The sequence below is a fragment of the Mobula birostris genome, chromosome 1 (genome assembly GCF_030028105.1).
Source record: "Mobula birostris isolate sMobBir1 chromosome 1, sMobBir1.hap1, whole genome shotgun sequence".
In the NCBI taxonomy this organism is placed as follows: Eukaryota; Metazoa; Chordata; class Chondrichthyes; order Myliobatiformes; family Myliobatidae; genus Mobula; species Mobula birostris.
The window spans coordinates 4707830-4724412 of record NC_092370.1 but is presented as its reverse complement, the minus strand read 5'-3'; the positions used below and the strand labels follow the sequence as shown (position 1 = coordinate 4724412).

Sequence of the window (16583 nt, the reverse complement as noted above, 5' to 3'; positions counted from 1 at the left end):
ACGTTCATTCAGAAATCTGATGACAGAGGGGAAGAAACCGTTCCTGAATCATCGAGTGTGTGTTTGGCTTCTGTACCTCCTTCCTGATGGTCGCAGTGAGACAAGGGCAGGTCCTGGGTGATGACTGTTGTGTTTTGTAACTTCAGAACATTAAACTAATTCAAAGGAAGACACGGGATTCCGGAAATGTGGGTCTAACTTCATGGTTGCTTAAGCAAGGTCTGCAAATATCATGGGTTAGCATGATGACGTGTGCAGTTCATGTATTTCTACATATAACTTGTAAGGAATTATTTAAGCAAACAAGAATGCTTAATCAACATATATATATAAAATTCCTCAACTATTACTTAAATATTAAATATACAACAATGGGTGTCCTTAATGATGGATGCTGCTTTTTTTTGAGGTATCACCTTTTGGAGATGTCCTGGATGCTGGGGAGGTTAGTGTCTATGATAAATGCATATTTTCCTGAGGTTATTCAGTTATTAACCTGCCCCTTCTTTGCACAAATAGGTGTGAGTGCAGTGCGATGTTCGATGGACCTGAATGTCAGCAAACGCGGTACACGTTTAAAGGAGATGGTTACGCTTGGTTTCCGCCAATCAAGTCTTGCTTTAAGAGTTTAGTTTCCCTGGAATTCCTAACTGAGACTTCTGACGGGCTGCTGCTCTACAATGGTCCCCTCTCACACATTCACTCCGGAGAGCCTGAAGACTCCATTGCATTAGGTACAATGACATCACGTTCTGTTTTATTCATATTTGTAACTTCAGAACATAAATCTTTAATGAAAATGCTTCAAACTTTGAAAGTTTTTATTTTCCCAACATTCCCTTTTCTCTAAATGGTTGTGAATTCCGATTGGTTTAAAAGAGATCAAGATTAGTTTAACAATTAACTTTATTTGTCACATGTACATTGAAATGCAACAGAGACAGTTCAGAGATGTGCTGAGGGCAGCCGTTCATCTGACACCAACATAGCATGCCCACCAATTGCTAACCCGTATGATATTAGACTGTGGGTGGAAATCGAAGCACCCAGAGGAAACCAACGGGTCATGAAGAGAAAGTACAAACTCCTTAAAGACAGCGGAGAGAATTGAACCTGAGTCACTGGCACTACCGTGCCGTGGTTTGTGATTTGTGAGCAAAACCAACTCCTCATTTTTGTTGTGTCAACCTGGATAATGATCATTAAAGACAACTGGAACATCAAAGACAAATCCATCTCCCACGCAGCCCTGGAGATCTTCTATGGGGACTTTTGACAAGAATAACTCACCTAGGGCCCCTTTTCACTCTGTTGAGCGGATAAGAGAATTAGAAATTTGAAAAGCACAAGAGATTCAGTAGATGTTGGAAATCCAGAGTAATACATACAAAATGCTGGAGGAATTCAACAAGCCAGGCAGCATCTATGGAAATGAACAAATGGTCAACATTTTGGGCTGAGACTGGAAAGGACTGGAAAGGAAGGGTGAAGAAGCCAGATTTAGAAGGGAGGGGGAGGGGAAGGAGAGACCAGGTGAGGGGTAAGGTGGGTGAGTGAGAGAGGTGGCATGAAGTGAGAACTTTGAAGGTGATAGGTAGAAAAGGTAAAGGGCTGGAAAAGAAGGAACCTGATTGGAAAGGAGAGTGGACCATGGTGGAAAGGGAACGAGGAGGAGAACTGGACAGAGGTGATAGGTGGAAATGGAAAAGGGCAGAAGAAGAAGGAATCTGATATAAACTGTGAAGCATCCTGGGTAACAATAGATTAGAAAGAAGTCAATGAGGCTGCCTTTGGGCTGAAACAATAGCAAAATCTTGTTGATATATCTTGATGTATTAGAATGAGTTTATTTTTGCTATAGTTCAAAGTTCAAAGCTCTCAGAGTCAATGTATTGTCAAAGTATGTCTGGGTCACCATATACTCCCTTTGCCTCTCTACTCTTAAGGTGTAAGCTCTAAAGTTGATAGTCTTGTATAAGTGAACTGAAGAAGTATTTTGCATCACTCCTCACTGTGAAAGACACTAACAATATGGTGGAAGGTCCTGGGGTCATGAACTGTGTGCAATTACCATAACTAGAGGGAAGGTTCTTAGAAAACTGAAAGCTCTGAAGGTGGATAAGCCACCTGGACCAGATGGTGTACAGACCAGAGTTCTGAAAGAGGTGGCTGAAGAGATTGTGGAGACATTAATAATGATCTTTTAAGAATAACTAGATTCTGGAATGGTTCTGGAAAAAGAAAAATTGCAAATATCACTTTACTCTTCAAGAAGGGAGAGAGGCAGAAGAAAGGAAACTATAGGCCAGTCAGTCTGACCTCAGTGGTTGGAAAGATGTGGAGTCGATTATTAAGGATGAGGTCTCAGGGTATTTGGAAGCACATGATAAAATAGGCCAAAGTCAACATGGTATCCTCAAGGGAAAATCTTGCTTGACAAATCTGTTGGAATTCTTTGAGGAAGTAACAAGCTGGATAGACAAAGGAGAATTGGTTAATGTACATTTGGATTTTCAGAGAACCTTTGAGAAGGTGCCACTCATGAGGCAGCTTAACAAATTATGAGCCCATAGTATTACAGGAAAGACTCTAGCTTGGATAAAGCAGTGTCTGAATGGCAGGAGGCAAAGAATATGAATAAAGGAAGCTTTTTCTGACTGACTGCCAGTGACTAGTGGTGTTCCACAGGGTCTGTGCTGGGACCGATTCTTTTTACTTTATATGTCAATGATTTGGATGATGGAATTGATGGCTTTGTTGCAAAGTCTACAGACGATTCAAAGATAGATGGAGAAGCAGATAGTTTTGAGGAAGTCAAGAGGCCATAGAAGGACTTTGACGTATTGGGAAAATGGGCAAAGAAGTGGCAGATGGAATACAGTGCCAGGAAATGTATGGTCATGCACTTTGGTAGAAGAAATGAAAGGGTTGACTATTTTGTAAATGGAGAGAAAATACAAAAAAAAATGAGGCGCAAAGGGACTTGGGATTTCCTAAATGTTAATTTGTAGGTTGAGTCTGTGGTGAGGAAGGCAAATGCGTTGTTGGAATTCATTTTAAGATGACTGAAATATAAAAGCAAGGATGTAATGTTGAGGTTTTATAAAGCACTGGTGAGGCCTCACTGGGGGTGTTGTGAGCAGTTTTGGGCCCCTTATCTTAGAAAGGACGTGCTGAAACTGGACAGAGTTCATGAAATGATTCTAGGATTTTCATAAAAAGATCTTCTGATGGCTCTGGGCCTGTATTCACCGGAATTCAGAAGAATGAGGGGTGACCTCATTGAAACCTATTGAATGGTGAAAGGCCTTGATACAGTGGATGTGGAGAGAATGTTTCCTATGGTGGGGAAGTCTTAGACTAGAGGATACAGCCTCAAAATAGAGAGGCGTCCTGTTGCAACGGGAATGAAGAGGAATTTCTTTAGCCAGAGAGTGGTGAATCTGTGGAATTCATTGTCACAGGCCGTTGTGGAGGCCAAGTCTTTATGTCTATTTGATATTGGATGGGCATGAAGGGATATGGGGAGAAGGCAGGAGATTGGGGCTGAGAAGGAAAATGGATCAGCCATGATGAAATGATGGAGCAGACTCGATGGGTCAAATTCTGCTCCAATATTTTATGGTCTTATGTATTTCAGATCATCTGAAAGCCTCTCTACTCCTATCTTGGGTGCCAGGTGAGTGTAACAGTTATTGCGAGACAATTACAGCTCAGGGCGTTCTAGAGCTTGAAGCTCAGTTCCAGCACTGTCTGTCAGGAGGTTGGCCCATGAGTGCGTAGTTTTCCTTCAGGTGCTCCGGTTTCCTCCCACAGTCTGAAAGTATATTGCTTAGTAGGTATTGTGCTGTGACTGGGCGAGGTTAAATCGGAGGGTTGCTGGGCAGTGCAGTTCATTGGTTCAGGAGGGCCTGTTCCAAGCTGTATTGCTAAAGAAATCGATCATAAATAAATGTAAGACCTTTGGACCAACAATGTGATCTTTTCAGGTTCTGGTCCGTTTAAATATTTGTTCACTCGTGTTCTAACTGGTCACATTTCTCCCACAGAGCTAAGGAATGGAGTCCCTTCACTCACCATTAATCATGGTTCGGGGCCGCTCCATCTCCAGATGCAGGCCAGTGTCTATGTTGCAGACCGTCACTGGCATAGGCTGGATATAAGGAGTGATGGAAAGGTACGCAGGAGTTCCCAGGGATTCGAAGAAGCAGAACTTGCTTAGGCACCAAATAATTCCATCAAAACCATGGCACAGAAGGCCCATCTAGTCCTTCTTCTTTGTTTTAAGCCCATCACCCCTACTGGGCACAGGCTGCCAACAGCAGCTTGCCGGAGTCCTCTGTCCTGGGCCAGATTTTCAGTCTTACATGATGTAGCCCATCAAAGATCCTTCCTCTCCCAGGGTTGAGGACTTTAGAGTTACCATTGGTGCTTCTGTAGCTCTGAGTTTTTACGGGGTAGGGTTGCTAACCCCATGCCCAACCCTCCTCCTCTCACAGCCGGGCTTGGGACCGTCCGTGGTGGAGTTTATCTAATCCTTGCCAAGTCCCATCGACCTTCATCCACACACCATAGCCTTCCATTCTGCTCCCATCCATGTCCCTATCCAAACTTTGCAATCAAACCCATATCCTCCACTTCCTCTGGCAGCTTGTCCCACACTTCCATGATCCTCTGAGTGAAGAAATTCCCCCTCATGTTCTCCTTAAACATTTCACCTTTCACCCTTAACCCATGACCCCTAGTTGTAGTCTCACCCAACCTCAGTGGAACTAGCATGCTTGCATTTACCCTATCTATACCCCACATAATTCCTAGAAATACTCATGGAACACACCCAAATTCTGACAGAATACCAGAAGCCAGCTCAAAGTTTAGAACATAGAAGACAGAACAGTACAGCTCAGGAAAAGGCCCCTCAGCCCATAATATTATACCATACTGATTAAGCTAGTAATTGGGTTGGCACAGTTGTGCAGTGGTTAGCATAACACAATTACAGCACCTGCGACATGGGTTCAGTTCCTGCCACTGCCCGTAAGGAGTTTGTATCTTCTCCCTCTGACCGCGTGGATGTCCCCCACCATGCCAAAGGTGTACTGGGTAATCGGTCACATGGATGTAACTGGGTGGCACGGGCCAGCAGGGTTGTTATCCTGCTGGATCTCCGAATGAATGTCCAACTAAACTAATCTCTTCTGCCTACACAATATCCACATCCCTCCATTCCGTACACATTCATGTGCGTATCTATCATCCTCTTAAAAGCCTCTGTTATATTTGCCCCCCCCCACCCCTGACAATTCATTCCAGGCACCCACCACTCTCTGTGTAACAAAATCATGCCCCTCACATCTCCTTTGAACTTACCCCTCTCTCGCCTTAAATGCGTGCCATCTGGTACCAGACAGTTCAACCCTGGGTATGAGGTACTGTCTGTCTACTTGATTTATGCCTCTCATAATCTTAAAGACCTCTATCGGATAAGAAGGCAATCTCCCCTCTCCATGGCAGAGTGATCTCCTCAGTGATAAAAGGTCAGCACAACATTGTGGGCTGAAGGGTCTGTTCTGTGCTGTAATGTTCTATGTTGTTGTTTCAATGAAACTCAGTCATGAAAAGAATGCGGAACGTTTCAGTGCATTGGACAATTGAATTGTTAGGTTTAGGCCCGTATGTTTTGCAGTACAACAATACTGAGATAAGTCCTGATTTGTGCAGAGAGTGGAGATGATCCTTGACCGTTGTGTTGCTGCTCCTGTGTCTGAGGCAGGAGGCGTGGGCAGGAGCCGCTCAGAAATGGACCGCAGCTTGTGTGAGGTCTCAGGGGAAACTCCTGGCGAAGCAAGGTAAAGACTAGTTTGAAATGTAATAATTGGTGTTCTGTGGTAAAATTACCAAACACTTCTGGGGTGTTGACTGTCTCCTGGTGATTCAGTAAACAGCCGCAGAAAGTTGTGAACTCAGCCAGCCCCGTCATGGGCACTAGCCTCCCCAGTATCGGGGACACCTTCAAAAGGTAGTGCCCCAAGACGGTGACACCACCGTTATGTATTATGTATTATGTATTGCTGCCACAGAATAACAAATTAAACCAATCTCTGATTCTGATCCAGTCAATTGTTGTGTACAATATATTCTACCATTGTTTGATATGCAAAAAAATCACTTTGACCTTCATAAACACAAAAGATTCTGCAGATATTGGAAATCCAGAGCAACAAAATGCTAGAGGAACTGAGCAGTTCACGCAGCATCCATGCAAATGAATAAACAGTTAACATTTCCAGTCAAGACCTTTCTTCAGGACTGATGAAGGTCTTAGCCCAAAACATCGATTGTTTGTGTGTCACTTTGCACTTGTCAGGATCTGATTCCATCTTTTCCTTCAAATCTAAGATAATCCTTTTCCTTCTCACAACATCACAACATTCCATGTTATTTGCAATTTTCCCTAATTTCATATAGCCTGCCTCCTATTTGTTGAGTAGTACTTTACATAAGAACATAAGAAATAGGAGCAGGAGTCGGCCATCTGGCCCATCGAGCCTGCCCCGCCATTTCTCCATAACCCTTAATTCTCCTACTGTGTAAAAATCTGTCTAACTGTATCTTAAATATATTTAGTGAAGAAGCCTCAACTGCTTCCCTGCGCAGAGAATTCCACAGATTCACCCCTCTCTGGGAGAAACAGTTTCTCCTCATCTCCGTCCTAAATCTTCTCCCCTGAATCTTGAGGCAATGTCCCCTAGTTCTAGTCTCACCTACCAATGGAAACAACTTTCCTACTTCTATCTTATCTATCCCTTTCAAAATTTTGTATGTTTCTATAAGATCCCCTCTCATTCTTCTGAATTGCAGAGAGTATAGTCCCAGGCAACTCAATCTGTCCTCATAGGTTAACCCCTTCATCCTTAGAATCAACCTGGTGAACCTCCTCTGCACTGCCTCCAAAGCCAGTATATCCTTCCTCAAGTAAGGAGACGAGAACTGCACACAGTACTCCAGGTGCATCCTCACCAGTACCCTGTATAGTTGCAGCATGACCTCCCTGCTCTTAAATTCAATCCCTCTAACAACAAAGGCCAAAATTCCGTTTGCCTTCTTAATAACCTGTTGTACCTGCAAGTCAACTTTTTGCAATTCATGGACAAGCTCTCCCAGGTCCCTCTACACAACAGCATGCTGCAATCTTTCACCACTTAAATAGTAATCTTTGAGCTGTTCTATCATCTCTGTTAGATTTCTAAATGTTCAGCAACCACTTCAGCTGGGTGGAATGAAGAAGGCAGCACCACATCTCCCTGGACAACTACACTTCACAGGATTCACAGGCTGTGTGAGAAACCTCATTGTGGACAGCAAGGTAAGGAGAAATGCTGGAAGTACTCAGCAGGTCAGGCAGCGTCTGTGGGGAGAGAAACTGAGTTAATTTTTTTAGGCTAATGAATGTACAAAAGTGCTTTCTGTGAATTGAACTCCAAACTCTGATGCCCTGAGATGTAATAATGTCGTGCTAACCGTCACGGCCCTGTGCTGCCTATACAGCATATATAATTACAAAAAAGCACAATACAGTCACGTGATGTTCACTGTATTTTTGTTTCTAAGTAGAGTCATCTGTTCTCATTCTTCCTCTCTGCTGCCAGGTGTACGATCTGGGGAACCCCGCAGAGTTCCTGAGTGGGGCGCCGGGCTGTGAACTGACCGACGGGGTGTGCCACAGCGCTGGGACGTACTCCTGTGGCATTCGTGGGGAATGTCTAGGAGAATGGGGCTCCTTCAGCTGCCACTGCAGACCAGGTTATACCGGATACAAGTGTGAGAAAGGTAAAGTGAATTGTGTATTCTGTTTGGAGATTAGATTAGACCATTTTGGTGGCAGGGGGTTTGTGGAACTAAACTCATGGAAATTGAAGATTCAAGATAGTTCATTTTCATTATTCAGCTTGAGTGTAAAGGAGAATGAAATGATTGTTACTCCGGATACGATGCAGCACACGTGCACTCTACAGACAAACTTCCATGCTTCATTTGCTAAAAGTTTAAAGATTTAAAGATGAGCTTTATTTGACATATGTACATTGTAACATACAGAGAAATGTGTAGCTTGCATCAAAGCAGATTAGTGAGCATTCTGCTGGGTGTTATGTTTCACAGCTCCAGAAATTAATCAAAAGAAAAACACAGGAGCTCGGGATACCATGTTGACTTTGTTTTATTTTAGTTTATTTCCTTTACTGAGGTGCTGACTTATGACTCAGTGGCATAATGACGTGTGCCATTCACATACTTCTTACATAAAACCCGTAATGAATTATGTAAACAGGCATCATCATCTTTACTATGTGCCATGTCAAATGATATTGTTGATCGTGGTCACAACACATTCACAGTGTCACTCAGATACCAAGTACATTACACTGGGCAGCTCGCAAGTGTCAGCATGCTTCCGGCACCAACGTAGCATCCACTAAACCTAACCCAGAAGACCGTTACATATAGGAGCAGAATTAGGCCATTTGGTCCATCGAGTCTGCTCCACCATTTCATCATGGCTGATTCAGTTTCCACCTCAGCCCCCAACCTCCTGCCTTCTCCCTTATTCCTTTATGCCCTGACCAATCAGGAATCTATCAACCTCCACCTCAAATACAACTAATGACTTGGCCCCCACAGCTGCCTGTGGCAACCACTCTCTGCTTAAAGAAATTCCTCCTCACCTCCATTGTAAAAGGATGCCCCTCTATTCTGAAACTGTGTCCTCTGGTCTTAGACTCTCCCACCATAGGAAACATCCTCTCCACATCCACTCTATCAAGGCCTTTCAACATTCAATAGGTTCAATGAGATCCCCTCATTCTTCTGAATTCTAGTGAGTACAGGCCCAAGGCAATCAAAAGTTCATCATACAATAAGCCTTTCAATCCCAGAATCATTTTCGTGAACCTCCTTTGAACCCTCTCCAATGTCAGCACATCCTTTCTTAGATAAGGGGCCCAAAATTGCTCGCAATACTGCAAGTGAGGCCTCACCAGTGCCTTATAAAGCCTTAAAATTACATCCTTGCTTTATATTCTATTCCTCTTGAAATGAATGCTAATATTGCATTTGTCTTCCTCAACACTGACTCAACCTTCACAAGGACTCCCAAGTCTTTCTGCGCCTCAGATTTTTGAATTTTCTTTCCATTTAGATCTGGGTGGCTATGTGGTTGGCCCAAAGGATCTGTATCTGCTCTATAACTCCATGGCCCTAAATGATACAGATTCCCTTCGGAACAACTAGGGACATTAGTCATAGTCATAGTCATACTTTATTGATCCCGGGGGAAATTGGTTTTCGTTACAGTTGCACCATAAATAATAAATAGTAATAAAACCATAAATAGTTAAATGGTAATATGTAAATTATGCCAGGAAGTAAGTCCAGGACCAGCCTATTGGCTCAGGGTGTCTGACCCTCCAAGAGAGGAGCTGTAATGTTTGACGGCCACAGGCAGGAATGACTTCCTATGATGCTCTGTGTTGCATCTTGGAGGAATGAGTCTCTGGCTGAATGTACACCTGTGCCTACCCAGTCCATTATGTAGTGGATGGGAGATATTGACCAAGATGGCATGCAACTTGGACAGCATCCTCTTTTCAGACACCACCGTCAGAGAGTCTAGTTCCATCCCCACAACATCACTGGCCTTACGAATGAGTTTCTTGATTCTGTTGGTGTCTGCTACCCTCAGCCTGCTGCCCCAGCACACAACAGCAAATATGATAGCACTGGCCACCACAAACTAGTAGAGCATCCTCAGCATCGTCCGGCAGATGTTAAAAGACCTCAGTCTCCTCAGGAAATAGAGACGGCTCTGACCCTTCTTGTAGACAGCTTCAGTGTTCTTTGACCAGTCCAGTTTATTGTCAATTTGTATCCCCAGGTATTTGTAATCCTCCACCATGTCCACACTGACCCCCTGGATGGAAACAGGGGTCACTGGTACCTTAGCTCTCCTCAGGTCTACCACCAGCTCCTTAGTCTTTTTCACATTAAGCTGCAGATAATTCTGCTGACACCATGTGACAAAGTTTCCTACCGTAGCCCTGTACTCAGCCTCATCTCCCTTGCTGATGCATCCAACTATGGCAGAGTCATCCAAAAACTTCTGAAGATGACAAGACTCTGTGCAGTAGTTGAAGTTAGACAATTACAGTTAGACAATAATAAATACCAAATAATAAAAAGGGTTTTTTGTTAGTGCTTTGATAGATTTATTTTGTCTTGTAGAACAGAGGACAGTACAGCACAGTACAGGCCCTTTCGCCCACAATGTTTTACCGACCTTTTAACCTATTTCAAGATCAATCTAGCCCTTCCCTCCACTTTTCTACCATCCATGTCTCTACCAAAGAGTCTATTAAACGTGCCCTAATGTATCTACCTCTACCACCACCCCTGGCAGGGTGTTTCACACACTCACCACCACTCTCTGTGTAAAAGCCTCCCTCTGAGATCCCCCTATATTTTATCCTATCACTTTAAAATGATACCCTCTTGTATCAGCCCTTTCTGCGCTGAGGAAGTCTCTAGCTGTCCAGTCAATCTCTGGCTCTTGCTTATGTGTTATAACTTACATCATGGAACAGGCCCTTCCAGTCCTTTGAGCCGCACTGCCCAGTAGTCCCCCGATTTAACCCGAACCTAATCACAGGGCAATTTACAGTGACCAATTAAAGTACTAACCGGTACATCTTTGGACTGTGAGAGGAAACCAGAGCCCCCAGGAAAACACAAGCATTCCACAGGGAGGTCGTCCAGAGTCCTTACAGATAACGTTGGAATTGAACTCCGATTTCCAAGCTGTAATAGCGTCACGTTAACTGCTATGCTACCGTGACTCCCTTTTGTTCAGATAATTAATGGACCTGACCTCTTATCACCTTGTCAAATCACCTCTCATCTTCCATCAATCCAAAGAGAAAAGCCTTCGCTCATCAACCTATCTCATAAGACTTCAAATTCAACTTTATTGTCATTCAACCGTCCCCATGGACCAGGGTGACAACACAGTACATATAACTCACACACACAACCCGTCCCCATGTATACCACCAAACAAAACAACATCCCTCTGGACCAGGGTGACAACACAGTACATATAACTCACACACAACCGTCCCCATGTATATCACCAAACAAAACAACATCCCTCTGGACCAGGGTGACAACACAATACATATAACTCACACACAACCATCCCCATGTATATCACCAAACAAAACAACATCCCTCTGGACCAGGGTGACAACACAGTACATATAACTCACACACACAACCCGTCCCCATGTATACCACCAAACAAAACAACATCCCTCTGGACCAGGGTGACAACACAGTACATATAACTCACACACAACCATCCCCATGTATACCACCAAACAAAACAACATCCCTCTGGACCAGGGTGACAACACAGTACATATAACTCACACACAACCATCCCCATGTATACCACCAAACAAAACAACATCCCTCTGGACCAGGGTACACAACACAGTACATATAACTCACACACAACCCGTCCCCATGTATACCACCAAACAAAACAACATCCCTCTGGACCAGGGTGACAACACAGTACATATAACTCACACACAACCATCCCCATGTATACCACCAAACAAAACAACATCCCTCTGGACCAGGGTACACAACACAGTACATATAACTCACACACAACCATCCCCATGTATATCACCAAACAAAACAACATCCCTCTGGACCAGGGTGACAATACAGTACATATAACTCACACACAACCATCCCCATGTATACCACCAAACAAAACAACATCCCTCTGGACCAGGGTGACAACACAGTACATATAACTCACACACAACCATCCCCATGTATACCACCAAACAAAACAACATCCCTCTGGACCAGGGTGACAACACAGTACATACAACTCACACACAACCATCCCCATGTATACCACCAAAGAAAACAACATCCCTCTGGACCAGGGTGACAACACAGTACATATAACTCACACACAACCATCCCCATGTATATCACCAAACAAAACAACATCCCTCTGGACCAGGGTGACAACACAGTACATATAACTCACACACAACCATCCCCATGTATACCACCAAACAAAACAACATCCCTCTGGACCAGGGTGACAACACAGTACGTATAACACACATACAACCATCCCCATGTATATCACCAAACAAAACAACATCCCTCTGGACCAGGGTGACAACACAGTACGTATAACACACATACAACCATCCCCATGTATATCACCAAACAAAACAACATCCCTCTGGACCAGGGTGACAACACAGTACATATAACTCACACACAACCCGTCCCCATGTATACCACCAAACAAAACAACATCCCTCTGGACCAGGGTGACAACACAGTACATATAACTCACACACAACCATCCCCATGTATACCACCAAACAAAACAACATCCCTCTGGACCAGGGTGACAACACAGTACATATAACTCACACACAACCATCCCCATGTATACCACCAAACAAAACAACATCCCTCTGGACCAGGGTGACAACACAGTACATATAACTCACACACAACCATCCCCATGTATATCACCAAACAAAACAACATCCCTCTGGACCAGGGTGACAACACAGTACATATAAGTCACACACAACCATCCCCATGTATACCACCAAACAAAACAACATCCCTCTGGACCAGGGTGACAACACAGTACATATAACTCACACACAACCATCCCCATGTATACCACCAAAGAAAACAACATCCCTCTGGACCAGGGTGACAACACAGTACGTATAACTCACACACAACCATCCCCATGTATACCACTAAACAAAACAACATCCCTCTGGACCAGGGTGACAACACAGTACATATAACTCACACACAACCCGTCCCCATGTATACCACCAAACAAAACAACATCCCTCTGGACCAGGGTGACAACACAGTACATATAACTCACACACAACCCGTCCCCATGTATACCGCCAAACAAAACAACATCCCTCTGGACCAGGGTGACAACACAGTACATATAACTCACACACAACCATCCCCATGTATACCACCAAACAAAACAACATCCCTCTGGACCAGGGTGACAACACAGTACATATAACTCACACACAACCATCCCCATGTATACCACCAAAGAAAACAATGTTCCTCTGGACCAGGGTGACAACACAGTACGTATAACACACACACAACCGTCCCCATGTATACCACCAAACAAAACAACATCCCTCTGGACCAGGGTGACAACACAGTACGTATAACACACACACAACCCGTCCCCGTGTATATCACCAAACAAAACAACATCCCTCTGGACCAGGGTGACAATACAGTACATATAACTCACACACAACCATCCCCATGTATACCACCAAAGAAAACAATGTTCCTCTGGACCAGGGTGACAACACAGTACGTATAACACACAAAGTAATATTACCACAAATAAATTAACAAATAATAAAATATATTCCAGAAGATTAACATTTTGCATCAGGTGCATTCATAACACAAATTAAAAAGTAAACAGCATAACGCTACTGACACTTCGTAAGTGATGAGACCTGGGTGGTAGCAGAGAGTTCAGGAATCGCACATCCTGGGGGAAGAAGCTGTTTCCCATCCTAACAGGCCTTGTCTTAATGCTACACAGTACCTCCTGTTTGATGGTAGGGGGCAAAAGTTTTGTTGGACGGATGGGAGGGATCACTGACAATGTGAAGGGCCCTGTGTATGCAGCGCTCCTGATCAATATTCTAGGTGAATGGAAGAGAGACCCCAATGATCCTCACAGCAGACTTCACCGTTCTTCGCAGAGCCTTGCGGTCAGATGCCTTGCACTTCCTGTACCAGATGGTGCCAGACATGCTCTCTAATCCACACAGCATCCTGGCGTTTGGCCTGCTGACTGTTTCATGGCTTGTGTTTCTCCATAGTTCTACCTGAATGGTCTTTCGAGAAGGACAGTCTGATTCAGTTCCAGCAGAAAGGAGCTCTCAGCGCTCGCAGAACCCAAGTGCAGATGATGTTTCGTACCCGCAGCCCCAGCTGCTCCCTGCTCAGCCTGGCTTCCAAAGACACAAGTGAATATATCATACTGGAGGTAACATCCAAAAATCTGCTCAATACTAAATGCATGAATAGGGATGCAAGGGTTAAAGAGGTTCATGTTTGTCAATTGCAGTCTGCCAATCCAAAGTTAGAGGCCTGATGTCTGTGGGTCAGGGACTGCAGACCATAATACATAAGAGCAGAATGAGGCTATTCAGCCCATCAAGTCTGCTGCACCATTCCATCATGGCTGATTTATAATCCCTTTCGACCCCATTCTCTTATCTTCTTCCCATAACTTTTGACACCTTGACTAATCAAGAACCTATCAACTCTGCCCTAAGTATAACCAATAACTTGGCCTCCATGGCTACCTGTGACAATGAATTCCACAGATTCTCCACCCTCCGGCTAAAATAATTCCTCCTCATCTCTGTTCTAACGGAATGTGCTTGTATTCTGAAGCCAGCCCTCTAGTTCTAGACTCCCCAGAGGTGGCCTGTCCTGGTGTTGGGGCCTGTCTCGGTGTATAAGTGGATAGGTGAAAGTGATGAGACAGGGGCTCGTTTTGCTGTTGTTGTAATGCAATTAAACTCTTTCTCTGAGATTTCTGGGACCTGGGTGTAAGGTAATGCATTTTCTCAGGGAAGATGGTGGACTATTGTGATGGCTCTAGATATGAAGACCACAAAAAAAAATGTAATGAAGAGAAGGACAAAGTCGTTCATCGCAGTCAGCGGTCAGTACAAGTCCACAAGTAGAGGATCGAAGGTCAAACCCAGTGAAATCCCGAGGGCAAACCTGGAAGGTGAAGCCTGGAGGTCAAAGACCGAAGGTAGAGGCCTGAAGGTCAAAGACCAAAGGTAGAGGCCTGAAGGTCAAAGACTGAAGGTAGAGGCTTGAAGGTCAAAGACTGACGGTAGAGGCCTGAAGGATTCACAAGGGCCCAAAGGAGGCACGATGGCCCAGGTCACCAGGGTCAGAGGTCCGCGCAAGTTTGGAAGTGGAGGCCTGAAGGTCAAACCAATGATTGGCGAGTCCAGAGGTGAAGTCCAAAGTTGGAGGCTTGGTGTCTGCAATTCTAAGAATCCAGGGACAAGGACTGGAGGCCCAGAGTCGGCCTGTACTGGGGTTTAAAGCCTCTCTGGGTGTGTGAGTGGAGGGGGGTGGGAGGATGGAGTGGGGATAATAGAAAAAGTATTTATTTTGCTGTTGCTGTCTTATTTTATTTGTAGTTTCTGGAAAAGCCTTAGTTTGTGCAACTTTTCTTCATAAAACATTCTCTCTAATCCAGGCAGCAACTTGGTAAATCTCCTCTGCATCCTCTCTAAAGCACAGCGGTGAGTGTAACAGTTTACAGTGCCAGAAATTCGGCTTCAGTTCCCACTGCTGTCTGTAAGGAATTTGAGATTGGAGTTATTGTTTCACAAAATCCTTCTGATTGTTATTAAATCCATGTTTTGTCTTCTATTTTAATTTTCTTCTGTGGATTAGATTGAAAGTGGATATTTTGGAATCCGTGTTAACCTTGGTGACCGGGAACATTCGCTGAGGCTAGAAACGCTGCGGGTCGACAGTGGCCAGTGGATTCTGGCGGACGTGGAGCGACAGGACAACGAGTTCACACTGCGTCTCAACAATGCCGGAGGAGCCCTTGAGGTGACATCTTCTCTCGGCACCCACAGAGAAATCCTAATCGATGCTTCAAGTCTGGTTTTGGGAAAGAGTCTTCATGTGATTTCACCAAATGATTTTCAAGGTGTGCTGTAATACGGGACCAGAATGTTAGATATTGGTTATTGTTAAGAGTGATTTTTGGGTTTAGGCCATTTACTTTTACAAATGGCTTTGGCTACCTGTCTTCTGTTCCTCGATAATGTATTGTGGAGTCAGTTTGGGACAATGCATTTCCTAAAAGCTGTGAATCCCAGTCCAGACACTGCTGGTGTCTGTGGGATGGATGCCAATCAGAAAGTGTGAAGTTTGTATGTAGCTTCAAAAGAAAGCATTGTCTATACATTGTAAATATGGAATTGTCCTTTGTGTTTAGCACATAAATATCGAGCCCCACATTGGGCTGACAGACCTTTCCACCGAAAGCATCTCGGTATGATGCCTGTTATACCTTGTTTTGTCCAATAAAGAAGCTGCTTTGTATCTACCAGTAACTCTCTCCAGTGATTTCATTCACGCAACAACATTTGCTGTCAGGAGTGGGATACCTTCATGACCCATTGTGTGATCAGCGATCTTAGCAGTCTAAGTAGGTGAGTGTTTTCTAAAATAGCACTCACACTTGGATCTGTTCGGGTCGGTGGTACACGGGAACATGAGGTATCACGAACGCGGAGAGCTGAACTGGTAGGTATAAACGTAGTGTGTGTGCATGCATGTGTGTTTATGTAAGTGAGGAAACTTTGCGTGTTAATTTGGTGAGATGGAGCCACCGGTTGCGAGGGGTGGTTACTGAC

The 16583-nt window shown here is 44.3% G+C and overlaps 1 protein-coding gene across 1 annotated transcript in view; it reads left to right on the top strand.

Moving 5' to 3' along the window:
- The window catches only part of LOC140201278 (neural-cadherin), a 286782-nt gene that overhangs the window by 252856 nt on the left and 17343 nt on the right, over positions 1-16583 (top strand). Inside the window, exons 24-30 of the mRNA XM_072265547.1 lie at positions 520-734; positions 4050-4177; positions 5722-5849; positions 7243-7366; positions 7650-7830; positions 13998-14164; positions 15607-15871. Of these exons, the coding sequence (XP_072121648.1) occupies positions 520-734; positions 4050-4177; positions 5722-5849; positions 7243-7366; positions 7650-7830; positions 13998-14164; positions 15607-15871 (1208 nt within the window). The remainder of the gene's footprint in view (positions 1-519; positions 735-4049; positions 4178-5721; positions 5850-7242; positions 7367-7649; positions 7831-13997; positions 14165-15606; positions 15872-16583) is intronic.